Genomic DNA, 23065 nt, shown 5'->3' on the forward strand with positions numbered 1-23065 from the left:
GGGGCGTCTTGATTCCACAGCTTTTGACTTGATAATGACCCACAACCCTGCGCCGCAAATCGTACCATGCTCGACTTTCCAATCTGATATTTTTCGTGGGCTCTCCTTCTTGTCTCTGTTAGCTCACCTGGTCACCTGACTGATAATTATATAATTATAAATATAATAATAAAAAAAAAGCAACAAATGATCTAAGATGTCCAGCCCACTTGTAGTGACATTGCATGGGAAGGAACCTCTGCTGTATTAATTGTACCAACCATGACTCACTTGTGTTACATAAGCAGGCAACATGGATGAAAAACTGGTATTTATGCCATCATTTTTATTTGTAATGTCATCTTATGAAGTATGAAGCTGCCCATAATTTGTTTTTTATTTTAATGGTTTCATTTCACATGATATTGACATTACCTTCGATATGACATATTACTTTTTTTAAAAAAAAATCTACATAAACATTTAGTAAGCAATATCTGGGCTATATGATTGTGTTGAAACATTATGCACAAGGTTTATTTTATACCACTGCATTGCCCATGCTATTATTTCAGAAAACTCAATGTGGGCTGATAACCCCTGCGACTTGAAAATATTGCAGAAATTGAGACCAAAGCATTTCCGTAAAATGGTATGAATGTCAAAGGGAAATTGATCCATTTAATAATTCCAAGTAGTTATCTGCAAAAATATGGGCAAGTAATCAAGTAAAATGATATTTTTGATGAAACACTCATCTCTGCAGGTAAGTGCCTCGACTGAAAAGCTGAAGGGTACAGCCATATTCACTAATTGTGCATGATGGCAATTACACAACAAGATACGAGTGTAATCATGGCCGTCTTCAGCCACCAATATTAAGCCCAGAAATTAGAATTCAGAATGTTGTTGTTTTGTTTTTGCATTTTTTTTCTCTCATAAATCTTGTAGCATGCAGTAGACATTATCACTTTGTTACAAAATTTCTGAGTTATATCAGGCTCAGAATGATTATAAGAAAAAAAAATGATATTGATTCACCACCACTTTGATAATGATGCTGTTTTGTTATAATGACACTTTCTCACGTGGATGATTTCACTGACGTCACATTCTTGGGCCATCAGATGATTAGTTTTCATACTGATTGTCACTCAGTGCATCCAGTTACATCATTCACTCCTTTTTTTAAAAATAGATTAAAGGGATGGTATAGTTTTGGCCGAGATGTGGTCTTCAGGTTTCCATCTTTTTTGTGGGGTAATGAGAAACCTCTTAGGAAATATTACAGAGCATATGATTCTAGAGAAATTCAAAGTTGATTTGATGAAAAGCGGTTTTGAAATGGCTGGGATATCAAAAACAAAAAGTCTTAATAAAAGTTGCTATGATGATAGATTGTAAGAGCATGGCTAAAATTTACTGGTAGAGTAGAGCAGCAATATTTGAAAATGTCATTTGCTGTATAGAGTGACAAGTAAAAAGAATAGTATATTGAATCTTTGAGAATTACCGTATTTCTATATAAAATATTATATTAATACATGTACATGTAAATTTATGTGCCCCAGAATGAAACTCAAAAATACTTTGTTTATTGAGGCTAAGATGCATTTAGGTATATTTCAGTATTGTGATGCATGTAATAATTTATAATTTATCAAATATCATTTTCATGGTCAGTATGAACATCACAACAAGTTTATGGATATTCTTCAGAATTCCTAAAACACTTGTGTGATGCTTGCTTTGTTTGTTTCTATTTCCATTGTGAAGGGGAGCCAAAAACAAGCCGTACCTAAACACAGACCACCTTGTGAAGTTCTTGAACAATGAGCAGCGCGATCCAAGATTGAATGAGATCCTCTACCCATTCTATGATGCCAAGCAAGCCATCGACATCATTGAGAAATATGAGAAGAATAAGCAGTTTGCCAGGAAAGGTACGTCCTCTCTCACACAGTTCCTGTGTACAAAAATTTCTGCTTCAGTGACATGTGGCATGCTGTATTCAGAAGGAGATCATGAAAATCGAAATGTTTCATTGATTCTATTAATATCATCATAATTCTTCTTTTTCTACTTTTGTTTTTATCCTTTCATATTATCATTGCCATTGTTACTGATAGTATTGTGATTTATTTCTATTATTATTATTATTATCACTATAGATATTATTATTGTTGTTGTTATTATTCTCATTATGATGATGATGATGATGCTGATGATGATGATGATTATTATTATTAATATTAATATTAATATCATCACTATTAATATCATTATTGTTATTGTTGTTATTCTCATTATTGTTTTTATTGTTATTATTATTATCATTATTATTATAGTTTTTATTGTTATTATTATTATCATCATTATTGTGATGATGATAATGCTGCTGCTGATGATTATCATTGTCATCATCATATATTTTTCAAACAAAAATTTGAACATATATTATTCATGACAACAAAATATTCCATTATGCATGATTTGGCATTAGAAAAGTATGCTGTCTAAACATCCCTTGAAAAGAAAAAAAAAACATTTACATTGTCATGACAAATGATCTTTCTATTTTCTTACAAGATCATATCATAATAACCCATTGCAGTGATACATGCAGCATGTGCTTGCCATGATCATTTGGCAAGAATTTAGAGACGTAACTTGAGGGACTTGTTGTTTCATACAAACCTACAAGAAAATGCTCATCATCATGTGGTGCTGTCTTTTCTTTATCATGCTGTCATTGATAAAAAGAATTAAAGAAGAAATGTATGTCTTCTTCAGAAGTCTGATTGGCCTTTGTAGCTTCATGTTCTACCTGATGGCATGGGATTTACCAATGCAAAATGCTGTTGCTGCATTCATTGTTCTTGCTCAGAATTTCATTTTTTTTTGCTGTTGTCTTTAATGAAGAGCATATTGCATGGACCTTGTATCTGAGGACACTAGTGTGTGGGAGGCTATCAGCACATTCCTCAAAATAGTTTGCATGTGTCATTTTAATTGAAGGCAGTAGTGTGGTGTTAAATTCCACCCCTCCTCCCCCCCCCCCTTTCCTCAGTATATCCGGTCCAGTTAATTTGTGGAATCAAAGGGAATTTCATTGACAAATCTACAATCATATTGTCGCAGTCCTTTTGCTGCAATCGGCTGTGTTGGTAGTCAATTTTACATGATGTACTGCCACCAGCCATAACCATGTGTGGGGAAAAAAAAAAAAAGCACCAGCAGGATTTTCAAGGCCCCTTGCTTCACAAAGGACTGGTGTGATGGCAACACTTCATATAATATGTGGTTACCATGGCGACAAGTGACAAGCACAGAGCAGTGTAAAGCCTGCAATCTTTCAAATCGCATGAGTTACCACTTTTACATCTGTACCTTCTGGTTGTCAAAATAGGGTCCATATGTCTTCAATTCCAGCATCAGTTCCAGCATAAAGATATTAGTTTAGATGTAGAACATTGCTCAATAGCAATAAAAGCAGACCATGAAAATCTCATTGGAAGTATGGGCAGGAGGAAAGTGCTTTTGCTTTCATTCTTGCATGAAATTTAATCAAGGACCTTGCAGTGCTGCAATTGAGTGTAGTTTTGTTGTTGATATATTTCATGTGAAAAATCTTGTACCATCAAATCCCTGGGCATATTTTTGTGATGGAGAAATTAAAAGCTTGATGTCTCTGACATGTTAAGCATTGAAAAAAAAAATGCTAGGTTTTGATAATGTCAGTTTGATCTGATCAATCATATACAACAATGCTTGACACTTCTGCTAATTCCTTTTCCACACACAAAGAGCAACCTCCCAGTGATTTGCTAAGCTTTCCCATAAATTCTTTGTCATATTTGGAATGCATCATATTTTTTTTTTTTTACTATTCTTGCTGCTTTTATGAGGCAATTATTCATACAATATGAATTTGAAGCCTTGTAAAGAGCACACTGGATGTGAATTCGTGAAGAATATACTTTTGTGTCACTAGAAAAGATACAAAATATCTCTCAGTATGTCATAAAGCCACTCAATTTGAGATTTGACCTTCGATGTCTATGGCCTACATTGCTTTCCCCTTCTTTTGCTTGCCATTTTAGATTAATTGGTAGCTACAATAGATACCCAACTGACCCGATGATTGTTACTTAAATCTATTTACTGCACGAAAGATGTTGATTGGTCACTGGAAGCCATTGTGCACATGCAAACCTCAAATTGTGTGTGCATTTAAGAAAGAAATATGTCCAAGTGGCAAGTACTGTTTCCTTGTCTTTGTAAGACTGCATTCCTGACATAGCTAACTTTATTTCTAGAAATTATTACGAGGACTGATATTCCTGATGGTAATAATGACGATGAGCATAATTACGACAACAGTGATGATGCTACTGATACTACTTCTACTATACAGTAGTTATTGTTAATGAGGATGATACCAAGCAGTAATAATGATTGTGATACTACCATTGCTAATACTATTGATGATTATGATATGTTTATGATAATGATATTGATAATGAGGTTAGATGCACCAAGAAAATGCATGAAATATGGAAAAACTTCACAGGGCGATTGTTACGAGTCTGAGGTATTCTATTCTAGAACATAATTGCAGTGGTGACAGATACGTGGACTCATCAAATGCATAATACATTGTAGCTTTGAGATTAAAAAGAAGTGTCCATTGATTTCAGCTGCCATAGCAACAACCCATTCACCTTCAGGTTTCCTGTAATCTAATCAGTGATGTTTAGACTGAATGATTGTAATAGACTATTATGATAAGTGTTTTGTTCCCTCCTGCTGACTTCATTTAAGCAGTAGCTGTTAACTCATTGCCCTCATTGACATGATGGTTAGTCTGTAAAGTCTTTGGGGACCTCTTACGGCTTCCATAATGTATGGGTTAATGATATTACCTGTAAGCTGCCCAGTTAGCTTACTTTTCAGTCCAACAATGATTACCTCCAACACTGCATCATTTTATGTTTTATGCAGTTTACCAAATGTTACCATCAGTGCAGGGAGACATGCTTATATGTGGACTGAGTTGTGCATGCTATAATTATAGATTGTTGCATTTAATACACCCTTGAAGCTAAACATTTGAACCAGGAAACGCCAAAACTGGGCTAAACAGGGAAATTTGTGTGAAACATTTTGATCGTTATCCGCATGTTGGACAGGCTGCACTTTATGTGAACATTAAAGACAAACTTGATGGTATAGAAAAGGAAGAAGAGGTATTTTTGGGGGGGCTTGGATTCAATGTGACCTGGTAACAGTTTTTTTTTTCTTTTTTCCCAGAGAAAGATGAGAAATGCTGAAAAAACACAAAAAACACCAACAACAAACAAACATTCAAATTCATGCAGCATTTTCAAGCAAATTTAGCAAAGGAAAAAAATATGATTTCCACCTGATTTTGTATTTGTTATATGGAATTTGTGTGACAAAGTATTGAAGCAAGGGACTTTTGACATATCTGAATCTAGCTTCCATACTTTGTTGTCAGTAAATCAATGTTTTAAAGTAGGAGACAGACTTGCCGTCTACTGTACGAAGGGAAACTTCCGCGTCACCTTGCTTTTCTTGGGCGAGAATCTTTATAGTTACATCCTCTTCACACAATAGGTTGCATATTGTGTCACTTTTCTACTCTCAGTAGTATAACCTTGTGATAAATGGCTGTGGCCTCTCAGGTTAGGTTGCATATTTTGTCACAAAATCTTCTCATTTTTTTTTTTAAAGAGAAAAAGAGGTTGAGAAAGGAGGTGGGTATTGTGTAGGAGTTAAACTCAATGCCTGTATAGCAATTACACACTGTCCAAAGTCCCTGGCACTGAAAGGGTTAAATATGTAGTGTCTATGGGCAACGCATGAAGATTGTTTTCCTGTCAGACAGTAGTTCTCCTGTAGGTGGCTTCCCTTATGGGGTGCAGGCATCAGAATTCTTGGAAACAACCATAAAACACTGAACAGCTGTTGGTCTACTAAACAGTCACATGAAAAAAAGGAGATCAATAACAATGTAAACACCATTAAGGTGATCACTTGGTAAATCTTTGACCTTGTGGAATGTTTGTGCATACAACAGTAACAAGGTTTTAGATTGCAAGTTACCCACATTTATGTAGTTAAATATTCAGAGTAGATATGGTAATGATGATGATTGTAATGATAGAAATGATATTGATAATGATAATTTTGACTATGATACTTATGATGGTGATAATGAAGTAATAATTGTGATAGTAGAAATGGCAATAACATTCACAGTGATAACTTTATTATCTTTCAATCATCTTTTTTAACTGCCCTCACCATTTTATCATACGTGAAGTGTTAAACGTTCTATAAATGCTCATGATTCAGTTCAAGTTTGATGCTAATCCCATATGGTATGAAGATTGATATATTTGACCTGTCAGAACTTGGCTTAAATGAAGAGCTCTCATTGATTTCATTTTGACAAACACGAGTGGTGTGGGGCTTTAAGGCCAGGCCAATCAGGGTCAAAAGCTGTCATCAGAGGATGCGGGCAGTGATTGCAATCGTCACGGTAACACAAAACATGCTATCAGCGTGCACCCATGTTTCCTGGTACCTAGACATGAGGGGATGAGCTGCGCTTGGTTCCCTGCGTTGAAATGAAACAAAACCCTGAATCTTATAGTCAACGTTCCTTCAGCCCTATTCTTCAGATCCATGACTTCCTTTCCCCGGCCACTACCCACCCTCCCCCCCCCCCAATGCCCCACCCAAATCTTTCTCCTGGGGAAATGGGTCACATGACCATGTGCTGCTAAATGATAGCTATCACATGACTCTTGAACACACACACACACACACACACATGCACACAGACACTTTCTCATTTTTCTTTCTTTAATATTGGCGAATATTGTCCATTTAGTAACAGTAGTCAGAGGAAAAGTATGTAACATCTGTTTAAAATGGGTCAAGGAAAACAACACAAAATGCATTCACTGATTAAGTCATTGATTGATTCATTGATTGATGAAGTAATTTATGTGTTCATTCTTTCATTCATCCGTTCAGCATGGTTTGTTACCCTAAAAATTTACATTGCCATGAAGGAAACTGAGCTGCAGAAATGCACAAGAACTTAATTGAAAAGTTTTAAGAGCATCTGTTGATCTATCAATCCCGAAATCTTTCTGTTAGGTATGTATATATTTACATTATTGTGGAAAGATACATTACTGCAAATTATGTGTATATAAACTACATAGATTATGTATATGAACTACATAATGTAATTATATATGTATATATCACATGAAACATTTGAATTTATTGTTTCTTATTCCACATTTCATACAATTTTGTACTCTCATTTGATTTTAAGACAAATGTACAACACAAAAGAGTCAATTTGAGACAGAAATAATATATAAGCAAGTATGAATAACCTGTAACATGAGGAACCTATGATAGATAATATGTCAATAATGTAATAAAGTTTTACTGTGTTCATGATTGAACCTAAGGTAACAAAGCTTAGTAACAATTCAATGAAAGCTGTTAGAAGAACGAAAATGTATGTAGTGCCTTGATGGTTGACGATTAACAAGTTTTCCTGTCTGATCTGTAGTCAGAATTGGACAAAGCAAGTCGGTTGTCATTCTATTCGTGCGATCATGCCCCCAAAATTATTAATCGTGCCTAAAAAGTATCAAACGAGCAACAGCTGCCACACTGACTACGTGATTGATGTGGAATGGATACTGGGGCTTCCTTCTGGTATACAGAGATGCCTTGGCGTCTGATTATTAGTGCCAAACTGTGGAACAGACTCTCAAATGATGTAAAATGAAGTGTATCTTTCTCCATTTTTAAAAACAAGATAGATAGATTATACAGTAATTGTTTACATTGAACTATAACATTGAATGTCAACCATTTCTTTGGTTTCTTCAGTGTTTTAATTCCTTTTTTTTTTTGGGGGGGGGGGATATATGATTCTATACATGTATGTTTAACTTTTGTTTGTTTGTTTTTCTCTTTTCCTGTGCTACGTATAAAATGTTGTAGTGTGTAACTGTATGATTTTTAAATGGCATGGTCTCACAGAAGAACAACCATTGGCTGAAGTGAGTGACCTGTGGTGAAATGAAATAAACTCAAACTCAAACACACATGAAAAGTCGCAAGGTGAGAGTGCCATAGGAAAGAGTTGATGTAGACAGAGGGTGAGAGATAGAGAGATTCTTTTAAGAATTAATTAATATTTCTGTTCATTTAATTCAATGCCAATCAATACAACATTTATGGAGAGACGAGAAATGGGCCAACTGCACATAGCTGTAGTATGCATCATATTTTCCTATGAATAGTACACAGCCTTTAATTGAAGTGAAGTGAAGTATGTACGTATGCAGAACTTCCATGAAAGCGCAGACCATATTATGTTACCGAGAAGGAAGTCATCTGTTGTCTAATGTATCTATTACAATAACATTTTATATTGGAGGGCCAGATCTGTGAATAACATCACGCCGTCCAGTATTAATGATTTACTGCTCATTATGCAGAATACGTTAAGCTTGATAAAAGGGTAGAAAGACTCTTATGCATTGATGCATGAGCGGAATGATACGAGGTACACTTATATCAATACCAGATGGCAGGCCTGATTGAGTGTTCTTTGTTCATAACCAAAAGTCCATGAAATATTTTCTTAGTTTCCATGGTAGTTAGCTTTGACATATAGGTACAAAATTACAAAGAAGTTTGTGCCTGAAAAAGATTATACTGTTCCTTGCATTTGCTGTACCTCCAGGAAATACTATCCCTGTAGAATAATGAAAATTGATGTTCTGTATATCTAATCTTCTAGGCCATTTTTTTTTTTTTCAATTGGGTGTGTGTATGTGTGGTGACTTCTAGCATTTATTTTCTACAAAACTAGGTAATTTGTAGAATGCAAACTTTGCAAAGGAACATATGTGCTCAACCCTCTCTGTGCCTGGGACACTGTACAATGCTATGGGGTTTTCTGTGTCAATCTGCACTCAAAGCACTCAGAGAGTTAACCAGCCTAAGTGGGCCAAGTTAGTAGTAGCTCCCGAAATGAAAAAGGAACAGAAACTGGACATCTCTGAATGGGCTGTCTGTAATTGGACAACTTTCACTGATGTGACCAGCTAACCACAAGTGCCATTACAGTCATTACAATTTTGTTTTATGCATAAATAATCAGCTTAACCAAGTCTCTGAAACACTACTGCATTGATCCAACAATGCAGATGTGTTTCAAGTGTCAGCAGTTGAAATTGAGAACTGTCATATTTCCTCATTTCTTACAACATATGACGTTTACATCAACATACTAGTATATTGAAATGTCGATGAGTGACTTTTAGAAATGAGTCTGTACTGCACACACATATGTATCATGTACAAGTTGAACATATTTGAGACACAATGGGTGTATTGTTTGGTATTCAGCATAATTCTATACCCACTGATTTAGATTGCATTCCGTGCCCAAAGAATTCCCCACTGAAACCCGAACCTCCACACCCTTCACCACCCACCTCTAATTCAGTATTGTGTGCATGAATGTGTTGGTGCTTGTGCATTCAAATCTGAAAAGAGACATGCACTGTGTACTGATGTAGCACACAACATGTGGAGTTCATTAACAAGTTTAAACATGTTGTGCATAAATTTTCAACATTCTTAACTTTGGGACAGATCATCTGCTGTTACATGCATTGATGTTTTTCACTCATTATTCTGCATTCACTGGTGAGAGCCTACACGTATGTTTGTAGAAACTTCCTCCTAAAGGTTATGGTAAAAGATGCAAATGTCCTTGGCTTGGTATCAAGAGGGTTAAGGGTTGCCACGGTGCAGCATCACTGATGCAGTCCTGTTAACCCCCTTCCCCATCTCCCATGGCTCCTCCGAGCTCCCTCTCACGAGGACTTATTAATTGGTGCTCCGCTATGTGGCTCTTACTAGCATGCCTCAGCTTTTGTCGGGAGAGAAGCCCCAGGGATATTCCAGGAAGACTCTCTTAAGGAACGTCTGAGGCAATGAAATACTAATCGCAATTTGAGCACTCTTTTCTATTCCTCTTCCTTTCAACATCTGTAAGTTATGAAATTGGAGAAAGGAGGCACACTCCCCCATTTTACTGATGAAAGGACAGGAGGGGGGTTTAATCTACCTGATATTTATTTGGTAGTTGCTGTTTCTTTAAAGAAATTGTGGTTCTATTAAAGATTACACTTAACCAAGAACCTGATGAACGTATTTTGATGACTGTGTAAGGTGCTCACTTAGTAGTTTTCATTGTCTGTTCCTCCCTGGCAAATTTGAAAGTAATCGGCCTTTGGTAATAGGACTTTGAATGATATGCACATATCAAGTTCAGTGTGAAAAGAATATGACTTCTCGTTCTGGAAAACTCAAGTAATGTTTGAACTGGTTCGTGGATTAGAACAGAGAAAGATGAGCCATGATCAGCTTGTATTTGCAAGATATCGATCAATCTGCATTTCTTGGAAACTGATTGAGGATGAAGAGCTATGAAAATGAACAACTGGTGGCAAAGTGTAGGTGGTTGCAAGAATTGTCTTTGAGTATGCATACTTGGAACATCTTTTTAAATGACATGTTTGAACATATTCAGATTTGAAAAATTGGATGACTTTTGAAGGAAGGCATTACATGGTGGCGTACATAGCATATGTTCGGTTTTCGGTTCCCCATGTGTGAGTCCTTAAATGGACTGTTAGAATGACAGGAGGAATGAGAAGGTAGGTGAAGTGGCAAGAAAAGAGGACCGACAGTCAACTGTCCGAAACGTCGAGTCCTTCTCCTAGCTCTTCTATCCCTCTCCGGTTCATAGTCCTTTTCAGGACTACACACACTCCAGAAAGAATACTCTCACTCAATTTCTTGCCTCTTATCCTACCTTCTCATTCCTCCTTTCATTCTAACAGTCCTTTTAAGGACTCACACATGGTGAACCGAAAACCGAGCATATGCTTTTTATAGTTTATTTACACATTACGTTTGCAAATTGGCGAAAATGAAGTATTTTTACACATGAAATCCTCCATGTAGATTAGTTCATCTCTTTGAAACTTGCCAATGACATTATGAATTCATAGTCTTTGGTGACCCCATAATATACACCAATGTATACATTATGTATATGTATATGCATGCCTGTATCGAGGATGTGCATGGTTGTTTATGAGACTTGAAAGAGCATATGCTCTTCACTGTGGTCATTTATTTCATTTCCATTCCACACTATCCATCCAGAATCATTTCCGACGGAGCGAATGCTAGAATACATATTTACTATGTAATTCCTACATGCATCGACCGAGTCCATGGAGTTAGAAAATAAGTGCTATTGAATTGTTAGCAGCGAGGCACAGATATTACCTTGGGAGAGACATTTTTTTGTCAACTCCATGCAATATTGATGTGTTTACCACATTCGCAAGGTTTGACTGACACTTTCGAGCGTACCTGCAGCAGACTTTTGCTGTTTGTGCGCTCGGGTCCTGCTCTCCTCTTGTCCCACGACATTTGGCATGCGGAAGTGTGGGTAGTGCCTTTAGTGGAGGTGAAGATATTATTAAAATGCCAACAATTTGAAGGGTTTGAAAAGCAGGGATCTGTGAAGAATTGATGGAAACAGACCCAATGATATTTAATCAATACTTCAGACTGTGTGTCTGAAGGCTGTAATGTGTCCTCCTGTTTGAGTTCTATGAAAATATGAAATAGTGAAGTGATTGGAAAACCAAAAGTGTGTGTCTTGTTCCCTTGAATGATTCCAGCTCAGTTTAGAGCTAATTTATCTCTTTGTACACATGGAATGACTCAAGCATAGTGGGACTGCAACAATGTGGAATTGATATGATGTTAACTTGACGGGATAAAGAGTTCAAGTTAAGGACTTGAGTTGGTAGGCTTTTTTTATGTGATCAATCAGAGTAAACATGTCAATAATGTTGGTGTGAAACTTGTTCTCACTTTCTGTTATGCTAATAAGGGGAGTTCTTCCATCAAGTTGTTTTTATTGCAACTGCTTGACAAATTACCGTACGTCAACGGAAATAGATTTGACTAATTGTGCAGTACCCGCTGCATGCTATAGGGATTAGAATTGGCACTGGCTGTCAGGCAGAAGCTCGGTGGTCTAGTTGATAAGACGTCTTTCTGGAGATTTGGAGGTTGTAGGTTCGAACCCTGCCCGAGTATGCACTGTATGCCCATGATTTCTTTTGTCATGGCTACTACCGAAACACTGACAATTCATTGCTTATTTGCATCAATGTATGGCAATATGTCAATCAGATGCAATAATAAGGGAAGGATATGAACACGTTTATCTCAGTTTGATAATCAGCAGCAGCAATTTTTTGTTTGAAGTATAGTGAGCAGATACCTGACATAGATCTGGCAAAATTTACATTGTGATCTGTCTGTCCAACTTCTCCACGTGAAATTTTGTGTGTATAATAGGCAATAAGAGAGAATTCAGGATTCTCTCTGTTGTTTGTTTGTTTGTTTGTCTTTTGAGTGGGGCAAAGATTGCAAAGATATTTGCTTGCTTACAATAGATACACCTTTTGGAACATTGTCATTGTTTAATTCTCTGTGAGGTTTGTATTCCACGATTGAGGTGCACTGTAAAGGCCTTCGTCACTCAAAATGATGGTCATTCCATAAACTCACGTCCCAGTAAAGCTGCCGTTTTCTCTCTCTCTTTCTTTTCAGGTCACATGTCCATCGAATCGCTGATAAAGTACCTAATCAGTGATGACAACCAAGTGAACGGGATGGAGTCATACCTCATGGCTCAGGATATGGAGCAGCCTCTCTCACACTACTTTATCAAGTCCTCTCACAACACTTACCTCACTGGTGAGTATGGCCGAGGCTTCTTGTCATATCTTGGTTTTTATATATTATATATATATTTTTTTTTTTTTTGGGGGGGGGGGGGGAGGGAGGAGATAGCATTCTATCAAATTTGTTTATTTTTCTATTTGATCCACTGCCAATCAGTTCAATTCAAATTCAATAAGAATTATGACAACAACAAGAACAATGTTAGTAATAAAAATAATAGTAATGAAAAGATGATGATGATGGTGATGATAATAATAGTAATAATAATGATAATGATAATAATGATAATAATAATAATAATAATGATAATAATAATAATAATAATAATAATAATAATAATAATAATAATAATAATAATGATAATGATAATAATAATAATTTGTCACCATCATCATAATCATAATCGCCATCATATCAATAATCATAATCACCATCATATCAATAATGGTGGTGATAACAAGGACAGTGATGATGAGGTGAGTGATAATATTAATGATGATAATCGTACCCTTATACTGTCGTACCCTCCTCCATCTTCCCAGGCCACCAGCTGACCGGGAGGTCCTCGGTGGAGATTTACCGCCAGGTGCTGCTGTCGGGATGCCGCTGTGTCGAGCTGGACTGCTGGGACGGCAAGGAGAACACAGACCCTGAGCCCGTCATCACCCACGGCTACACCATGTGCACCGACGTCCTCTTCAAGGTTCATGCAGCAGACATTCCTCTCTATAGCTTGTTTCCCAGGCTTTAGTAGTCTTTTTTTTTTCTTATGCCAACCCAAGATATACTTTTCCAGATGAGGTTCTTCATGCATATTAGGCACCCTGACACTTTGGTACTTCCCAAGGTACTTTGTCATGACTCAGTGATTTGATGGGCAAAGTTTTTTTTTCAGTATAATTTCAGATGTTTTTTATGATCCCTGTGCACCCTGCTTTCCAGTCCCGATTGGCCAGTTTGGAATTGAGACTGCCTGCTTTGAGGAGATTTAGCTTAGTTTTGATAATCTAAAAATTAACAAGTTCAAGTTCAAGTTTATTCATCTTTCTTCCTTCGTTACAATATAATATACATTGAATGTGTCAATTAACAAGAGAATAACAAGCATACAAATATAATAGAATACACTGGTTAAAACAGAAAAAAAGAAGAACACAGCACCCTGGCCTCGGTGGGTGTATAGGCAGAGATGGTGATATCATGTCAAAGACTAATGTTACACACAAGATGAAAACAGATATATGTGACCCTGCACCTCAAAACAAACAAAAAGTCGCCAGACATGAATTTTTAGTTAAGACCATATTCTGAAAGAGCAGACTTTAAGCTTTAAAATGATGTATAACTCAAATCAAATGGACTCTCCTAACCTATCTAAATGTTGGAAAGAAAGCACAAACTCAGGAAAAGTGTGAACTGAGAAAAGAGCCTCTGAAGCACAGTGTCTATTCAAGCGCTTAATCTTTACCAAATCGTGCTGGCTGTGCGATGAATGGGACAAAAAACAGGAAGTAAACCACCAGAGTAACAACAATGAAGGGATTATCAGATCAAACTGAAATTAAGCATGCCTCATTAACACATTCTGTCCATAATTAATGCTAACTTTCAGAGCAGTAGCACTATCCTTCCAAAAGTTATTAGAGTTGAAAGTGAAGAGTGTGGACAAGGTTTTTCAGAAATAAAAAAGGGATTCTATAGACACACCTAATCACACTATTCTACCAAAAATGTTCGAGATAAAGTGCTAAAAAACGCACTTTCCTGCCCGTTTTATGATACCAAATTTTAGCATAATGTAAAAGAAGACCCGCTCTTTCAGAAAATATGAAAAAGTCAAGTTCGGCTAGGTTGACCCATTTCACTCATTTTCAGTCCTCCCGCAAAATCAGTATGTGCGACTTTATGTTCGTTTTGAGGTGCACGGTCACATATACTAGTGATAAAGGCAACGGAAACCAGGAAAATGAAGCCAGCCTTCCATTGGAGTGGAGTGGGGGGGGGGGGGGGTGGGATGTTGGTAGGGACCATGCTATCTCACATGACAGGCCAGCTTGGAATTTACTTCCTGCTGGGTGATATGTAATGTGTAGTAATACAACAAATAGAGCACTGTGATACACTCAAGATGTTTATCATGGGGATATTTCTTTCGTTTTCAGTACGCCAATTCCTATTCACAAAATTAGTATTGAGTAAGACGTGTAAACATGTGAAGGGGATGATTGTGAAGGAAAGTCGTGTACACGAGTCTGGACTCCTATAATGGAATTTGATTGATAGATGTCAGTAGGAAATATATGTCATGATATCAACAAGTTCTTAAGATTTTTTTTTTCTCCTTCAGTTGTCACAAGTCTTCCTTGCTCCGTACTGTATCTTTTTGCTGTATGCAAATGAACATATTATTTTCTGATATATTCACTATGTGCTTCAGTACTATTCACAATGGTCCCAAGTTATGAGGAAATAGATGTAAGGGTATGTCTGTATGGAAACACATTTTAATGTAGCTTCAACAACTTTCAGAGTTTTTGAAGAAGACGTGGGATTTGATGACTCCAAATTGATATATAGCTATACATATGTGTAATGATGGATTGATTAATGTAGAGCAGTACAAAAAAAAAAGCAAAACTTTGCATTGTTCTACCATAAAAGTGGACATTTTCCAGTGAGTATTTTTTTTGTTGACACTCAGTCTGGTAAAATGAGCTTGCAAGTATCTTTAATTCCACAGAATCAAAAAGATAAAAATCATTACATATTGCAAGGAAAAAGAAAAGAGCAGTTGTATTTTTGTTTGCTAAAAAAAAAACCAAAAAATTTCCACTCCTTGAAAATTTCTACTTGTAAAATAGTATGCAGTGATGTGATGTAGTAGCAGTGTATTTTTCTGATCACATTGCAGGATGTGATTGAAGCCATCAACGAGTCGGCGTTCAAGACGTCTGAGTTTCCTGTCATACTCTCCTTTGAGAACCACTGCACGTGAGTCGAGAGGTCAAAAGGCTAGAATGCTAGCGTCCAAGTCATGTAGTGTATACGCCATATATTTAGTGAGACTAATTTTTCAAGAATCGGGAATGCAGGACAATTTTGTGAGTGCACAAATTTGCGATCGTGGAGTACAGTGTTTTCATGCACCTTGTTTATATACCTTGTACTGTGCACTGTATACTAGTACGTGAACATGTGCGTGTGCATGTTGTATTCATGTCGGGATCGGAGTTCGTGTGTTATGTGTGTTTTTAAGATTATGAATAGCCCCTGACTCACATAATTGTGAAAATTAAAAACCTGGCATATTATATGCCATATACAGTATTTGCGAAAAAAAAGAGAATTACACCCAATAACAGGAACATGACTTTTAATTTCAGATGTATGTCCAATTTGCCCTTTACGAAGAACTAAACGTAAACTAAATGTAAATGATGCTGTAGCCAATTTCTGATTCTCTTCGCTTTGATATCGTTACAGTGGAATGCTCTTAAAATGAATTCCTCTTTCTACATCTAGATTTTTAAAATCAGAAATGGTAATTTTGTCAGGAAGTATTTGCGAGACATTTAGAGTCTATCTTTTCTCAATTCATTCTTTGCTGTGTACTTACAGAAATTTTGTTTAATTTGACATTAGAGTATTCAACTTACCAAATCATGGAAAAAGAGGCATAGTTTTTTTTGTTGTTGTAATGAACACATCAAGTTTTGTACAACCTATTTTGACATTGTCCATGGTGCAAAATCATTTTGTATGTAAAGAACTACTTTAAAAATATCAAATATTTGAAGTGTTCATCTTGTGAAATTTTATTGAAAATTATATGATAAATATTCCTACATGTGTGTCATCCTGTGCACAATAATGATCCCTCTTTAGAGTTTCTTACAACAGATTTTTAGTCATTTAAATGCTTATTTCATAGGAGTTATAAACAAAGAAGTTGATGGATTTTCATCCAACCTGATAGCTTAGATAAGCACAATTGTGCACAATTTGTATTCCCACAGTACTGGTCCTATCTCTTTTTATCTTGCCTGTTATCATAATAAATCATTTATTTTGTTTCATTTTGTTTACTTTCTCTTCACAGACAAAAACAGCAAGCCAAGATGGCGCACTACTGCCGGACCATATTTGGTGATAAACTCTTAATCGACCCTCTGTCCGAGTTTCCGGTAAGTCTGTGGTTCATTGGACCCAGGCAAAAAAGAAAGAAAAAAAAAAAACCCCAGAGCTAACCAAACATTCAAACCTAGAATGATATTGCATAATTAGGGTATACTGAAACTCTAGTTTTCAATATTCTTTGTTGTACTGTTGGAGAAATGAATAAAAAAATGGTTGTTCATAATTTTATTTTGTAGTTAGATACCTTTAGGGAAATGAGATCCCAAAGCATCTGCTAGAGCTCAGTTATTCATGACAATTTCTCAAAGATAAATATTTTCATTTTGTAATTGTAACAATAGATTTTTATTTTATTTTTACCAAATTCTGGTTTTCATTGTTTTTATTTGTTTATGATGCCTGAAGGGCCTAAGATATCTCAAGCAAGCAAGCATCTGTTAAAACTCAATGAGTCCTTACACAATGTCTCATTGATGAATGTTTTCATCAAACAGGGTAATATACAACTTCACAAAGAATCTGATACTTGGAGATGTACAAGTTTAACAGATAGCTCTACATTTCAAAATTCAGGTGCTGAAAGACATGTAGTAATATTATATTTTTATATGTTTAGCCCTTCTCTTGCATGTTGTATCTCTCTATTATATATATCTTGATCACTCTGTCTTTCTCCTTTTTATGTATTTCTATTCTCATTTATCGTCTCCTCTTCCTTTATATTTCTCTCCTGTTTCATTCTGTCTCTCTCTTTTTCATTATTTTCTCTCCCCTTCACCTGTTTCTGACCATTATTACTTTGTCTTCTCTCTCTCTCTCTCTCTCTCTCATGCTCTCTCCTTCTCTTTCTTGCACTGCTCAGATCGAATCTGGTAAACCACTCCCTAATCCCGCCTGCCTGAAGAATAAGATCCTGGTGAAGAACAAGAAGCGGAAGCAGAGTGACGCCAGCAAGAAACGAGCAGGTATGCCAGCTTATCCTGAGCTGCTCGGAAACAATTAATCATTGTCCCCTAGTTTTTATCGACATATATGAGCCCCAAATATCTCATCATATTCCCCTTGTTTCTTGAATGTATCTTTTGCAGACTGTTGTCTTTTATTGTCTTCATTTGAAACAATGTAATCATTGCAGATTATCTTTATGATTGTACAAGATTCCAGCCATTTCATGTCAGCAGAACTATTGAAGATTGGCACATTTTAGGGTGTGTAGACAATGAGGACTCTCTTTGTAGTTTACTATCACAACTTCATTTATTCAATACATGCTGGAGAGGTATGTGGAAGAAATGCAAATTTGTAATATAGCATCAGCAGGTTTAAACACCGTTGACATCCATTAACCCTAAAACAATAGACAATTAAACCCCAAAACAAAATTTCCACATGCAGTGTGTTAATTTGATATGAGCACAGGTTAGATGCAGTGGTACATTTGTGTCATGAGATCATTCTTTACATTTTTACTGTCTGTAAACCTGCAACCACATTAGGGCTTCTATGTAATATTATGCTGATATGTTTTCATCTGATTAATTGGTTAAAAAACAAGAATTGCAATGACGTAATTGCAGATGTTTATCCCAGAGGAACACTTTGTTCGTGTGCCTGAAGAAATCTGTCTTACAGTGATGTAAAATTTATTTTATAGCTGCAGGTTTGATCAGTTCAAAGAGAAAATCTCAAAATGTGATGAGTTAATAATGTGATTGCTGGCTTTATTTGATAGTACAATAATGAGTGAAAAAGAATGAGGTTCTCTCTGTTTATAGGCAGCACAGCAAGCTGCCACAAGTTAACCCTCCTGATACAGGAACCAATGTTATACCTGCACTGCAGCTATGACAAATGCTAGACTGTGGGAATCAAATGGTTAAATGCCATTTGCTGAATTACCTTAGTACCTCCCCGTCCCTCCCCCTTCGTGACAGGGAAGAGAAAAGAGAAGACAGCATCAATGGTTTCCATCACTGCCTTGATGGCGGATGAAGTAATGACGGAAGGTAACAAAAAAAATGCAGATCAAGGTTGTGGGTCGGCTAACCAGTTTATCAACCAAGCAACATCTGTATTATCTGACGTGTACGCTCTTAAACAATCCCTGACTAACTGGACTTTGTTGCCAAGTGATACAAGGAAATGATATTCTATGAGACACATAATATGATATTCCCTGAAGCCATTGAATGTATTTAACTTTCATCATGGTGGCAATTCTTTGCCAGAAGTCTAATTCACTTTGTATGGACTGCTTGTGCGGGGCTCGTCAATGATTATTCATATTTTCTTGGAATATCTCTTGAAGGTGAGACTGCTGTATGTCTCTATGTAGTCGTCTACGGTCCATTAGAAACTAACACCTTTCATATACCTCTTTGAAAGTGATTGGAATCACATGAACATTACTCATCCTCTATTCTAACAACAACAACAACAACAACAACAACTGCATAAACATGTAATGGAGCTCCAAGTCAAGTCCATTAATGGCTTGCCTGACAGAGCACCAGTCTGTCTCCATCTCGCTTGTTTTTATCTGATTGGGCGATGAATCTGTGATTTGACAGGCAAGCGCCGTTTTAGCTCCAACTCTTCATTCACCAGTGCGGTGGATGACGAAGACTCGACCGATGTGGCGCCCTCACGCAGGCTGAGTCGAGGTACTGCTCCCGCCTATTTCTTTCTTCATCACCTTTCCCCATGCATTAAACATAGCACGCCGGAGCATCATGCGTTCATTACGGAGACTGTCCTGCCTTGTGGGTAGCCTTGTAAGACAGCTGATTGTTGCCATGGAAACCATGCTCATGCTTCAAAACTCTGACAAACAAATTTTACTCCTGTTATTATATATGGTAGTGGTTGGGTCAGCTTGTGAAAGGCTTGCTAATATCTTTTTGTGTTTTAGTGTATTTTCGAGAGAAACCTGGAAAGTTGTGTTTAAATTGTTTATTCGCATAAATTCCCTTATGTCCCTAACGGTATTAAATTTTTGAAGCAATATTAAAGCAAAGCATGCAACTTTTCAGAAGGCTATTATTGCTTCAAAAAAGCAGCAGGGATATTAGCACTTTCAACAAATTGCCCTGTCAGGAAAATTTGATGCTGACATTGACAGTTCCAATGTTTTGAAATGTCTTGAAATGTTTCCCAACTTGCACTTCCAACCTTGGTAGTATTTGAAGTTCACAGCAATGATACTTCATCAATTCTCTGACTGTAAGATTGATGGTTGGGCAATTTCCATGGCAATGATTTTATTACATCGGGATGAGGTGTGCACATGCAGGGTTCTCCTTGTGGCTTGAATGTTCTTCATGTGAGAATCTACTATTAGGATAGCAAGACAATTGAAAATGAGAAATATTTGGAGAATGCTATGCCAATCATTTATCCATGAGTCATTGTATTGTTTGCTTGTATATTCATCCCTTGCAAAAAAAAAAAACAAAAACAAAAACAGCCTAGATACTCTCTATTTGGAAACAATAATTTGAACTAAAAACAAGATATTCTCTTCTTGGGTCTTGCTTGCCAGTTGTACTTCTTCACTTATCAAACAGCTACAGGTTTGAGATACACACTCCGGTATAACTTAATTAGGCAGATATTGTTTTCCCTTTGTAAAGGAAATGCTCAAAGTCCTTTTTTTTTTCTCAAAGGAGGAACTACTTTCTTGGAGATATTGATGTCAGTCAAGTGTTCTGCCAAATGAGCTATTCACACACTTCATTTTCCTGTGCTGTCTGATTATCTGAAAGACTTGTTCAATTCTTTGAACATAGAGCTTTTACTGCATGGAAAGCACATCTTCAGAAAGGAAAAAGGTTGACTCAATTATAGCCAGCTAACTTGGTCATATAAATAATTAACATTAGGTGAATAATATAAGTATGAGTGAAATATATGTCAATACGGAACAGTAAAACAAGGACCGTAACAGTAAGAACTAGTTGCTTGCAGATTACTCTTTTTTCCTCTTTATTTTATGATTCATATAAACAAATTCTGGCAGAACAAAATAAAAAAAGGGGGAAGCTTGTACCATTAATAGATATTCAGTCAGTGAAAAGGAGAACAAGATGGCTGCACAAATGCATGGCTTCTTGTAGGACTCTTCGTTCAGAATTCTTCTCTCAGAGCACCATGGCATGGAATTGCATATTCAAATTCTTTAGATTGGAGATGCACAATGGTGGATATGATATTGTGATATCAAGAGTACCTCGTCAGTAAGAGATAGACTATCACTAATCACTTCCTCAGACTTTAATTTGTTTATACAACTCAGATAAGAGGTCAAGGTCTTTTGTACTGTCTGTGATGTGCTGGTCTATTCTATATCGCACTGATTTATTTCAGAGGGTGTTGGCTTTTTTACATTTGTATATATCTATCTAAAAGTGTGAGAATATCAGAGACTGTCAAAATACAGTGACTATGGATTATTAGATTTATTTATTCACATCTTCCGATAAACTTATTAAAGTGCATTGCACTTTCTCAATCAGTCTGTAGTGCCTAGTATTTTCTAAATTACACTGACATATTTCAGAGAGCACTGTTCTTTGACATTCATGAATATCTATCTCAAAATATAAGAATACCAGAGACTGTGTCAAAATGCAGTAACTATGGATTTTATTGATTCTTATCCTTTGCAGTACTAAATATAGTGCAGCACATATTCTTAATCGGGTACTTTACCTTTTTGGACTTTAATCTGCCAATCCCATTATCAAAATTACATACTCACACATTACAGTTAAGTATAATTGTACTAATAATGCATGTTACACAGGGCATTAGTAAAATTGTCAACCTGTTACTAACTTTGTCTGTTTCGAAGTTACTACTGGGTGGATAACTTCACTAACACACACCTAAGTCAAGTAATGTGCATTATTTGTTTTATTAAACGGTGACATGGATCCTTGTCATTTGATGAAATAAAAAAGTAGTCCCTGTATTTGCTGTATACAGATACACCTACCATGAGAGACTAAGCAGTGAAGTTGAGCTTAGAAATTACCATGTAGTAATCAATACTAAAATAGTAGTAGATGGTGTGTATAGATCCAATTCCAACCAGCAATGCTGTTCATTAACTTGAATACACAGCATCGTATGTGAGATTTTCTTGCTGTTGCATTCACAGAAATTCCTAAATCAAACCATAAAGGTGAGAACATCAGAACATGGAGATGCATCAAAACTTAAAATTATAAGAAAAGCCTTAAAGGCATAATTTACCATTTGCAGATGAAACAAAAACCCAGAATTAGTGCTTTAAAATAGTTCTAAAATGTGAGTTAGGGATAGAAACAACCACTGTCAAAATTTGAATCCGTATAATCGATGTTAGGTGTTGTTAAATACACAAAATGTGAACAATAGTTATAATAAAAATGTTTACAGACTAAACCGTATACAGTTACGGTTTATTGAGAAAAACTCTGATATCTCCTTATATTTTAGGTTTTATTGCAAATATCAAATATGGTATGGGTGCTTTATGATACAACAGACCTACACATGTGCATCAAATGTGATATCTTGAACTTTTTTGAAATCACTGCTCCCAAAGGTAAACTGGACCTTTAAACTCAAACTCACATATGTAGATCTGTGCTCCTAGATCTGAATTTGATAGGAAGTTTAACAATTTAAATTCCACGGCAGCCATTTTTGCAAGATTCCTAGGCCAGTACCATCTCCAAGCAAACTGAACTAACTGCACACCCAATTGCAATGCAATTACTCATACATGTGCGATGCAGTTGAGCAGATGAGTGGTAAATTTGGGTCTTTAGTCAAAAGTAAAATACTGGTCACATGATGTTTAACTCTCAGCCAATCATTTGATTAGGATCCATGTCACCATGTCATAACATATATCAATCAATGTAGGGTAATGTACAGCATAATGTAATAGTTAAAGTCAAACATGGAAATATTTACTGTCTGTGTAGCCATGATAACTGCCTCTAGGGTTATAAACATTACCAAGGCACATGATGGGGGGGGG

The 23065-nt window shown here is 36.3% G+C and overlaps 1 protein-coding gene across 1 annotated transcript in view; it reads left to right on the forward strand.

Moving 5' to 3' along the window:
* Positions 1–23065, forward strand: part of LOC140242735 (1-phosphatidylinositol 4,5-bisphosphate phosphodiesterase beta-3-like) — a 173427-nt gene that overhangs the window by 93027 nt on the left and 57335 nt on the right. Inside the window, exons 10-15 of the mRNA XM_072322530.1 lie at positions 1756–1922; positions 12763–12909; positions 13440–13600; positions 15809–15888; positions 16997–17081; positions 17897–17999. Of these exons, the coding sequence (XP_072178631.1) occupies positions 1756–1922; positions 12763–12909; positions 13440–13600; positions 15809–15888; positions 16997–17081; positions 17897–17999 (743 nt within the window). The remainder of the gene's footprint in view (positions 1–1755; positions 1923–12762; positions 12910–13439; positions 13601–15808; positions 15889–16996; positions 17082–17896; positions 18000–23065) is intronic.

The sequence above is a fragment of the Diadema setosum genome, chromosome 1 (genome assembly GCF_964275005.1).
Source record: "Diadema setosum chromosome 1, eeDiaSeto1, whole genome shotgun sequence".
In the NCBI taxonomy this organism is placed as follows: domain Eukaryota; kingdom Metazoa; phylum Echinodermata; class Echinoidea; order Diadematoida; family Diadematidae; genus Diadema; species Diadema setosum.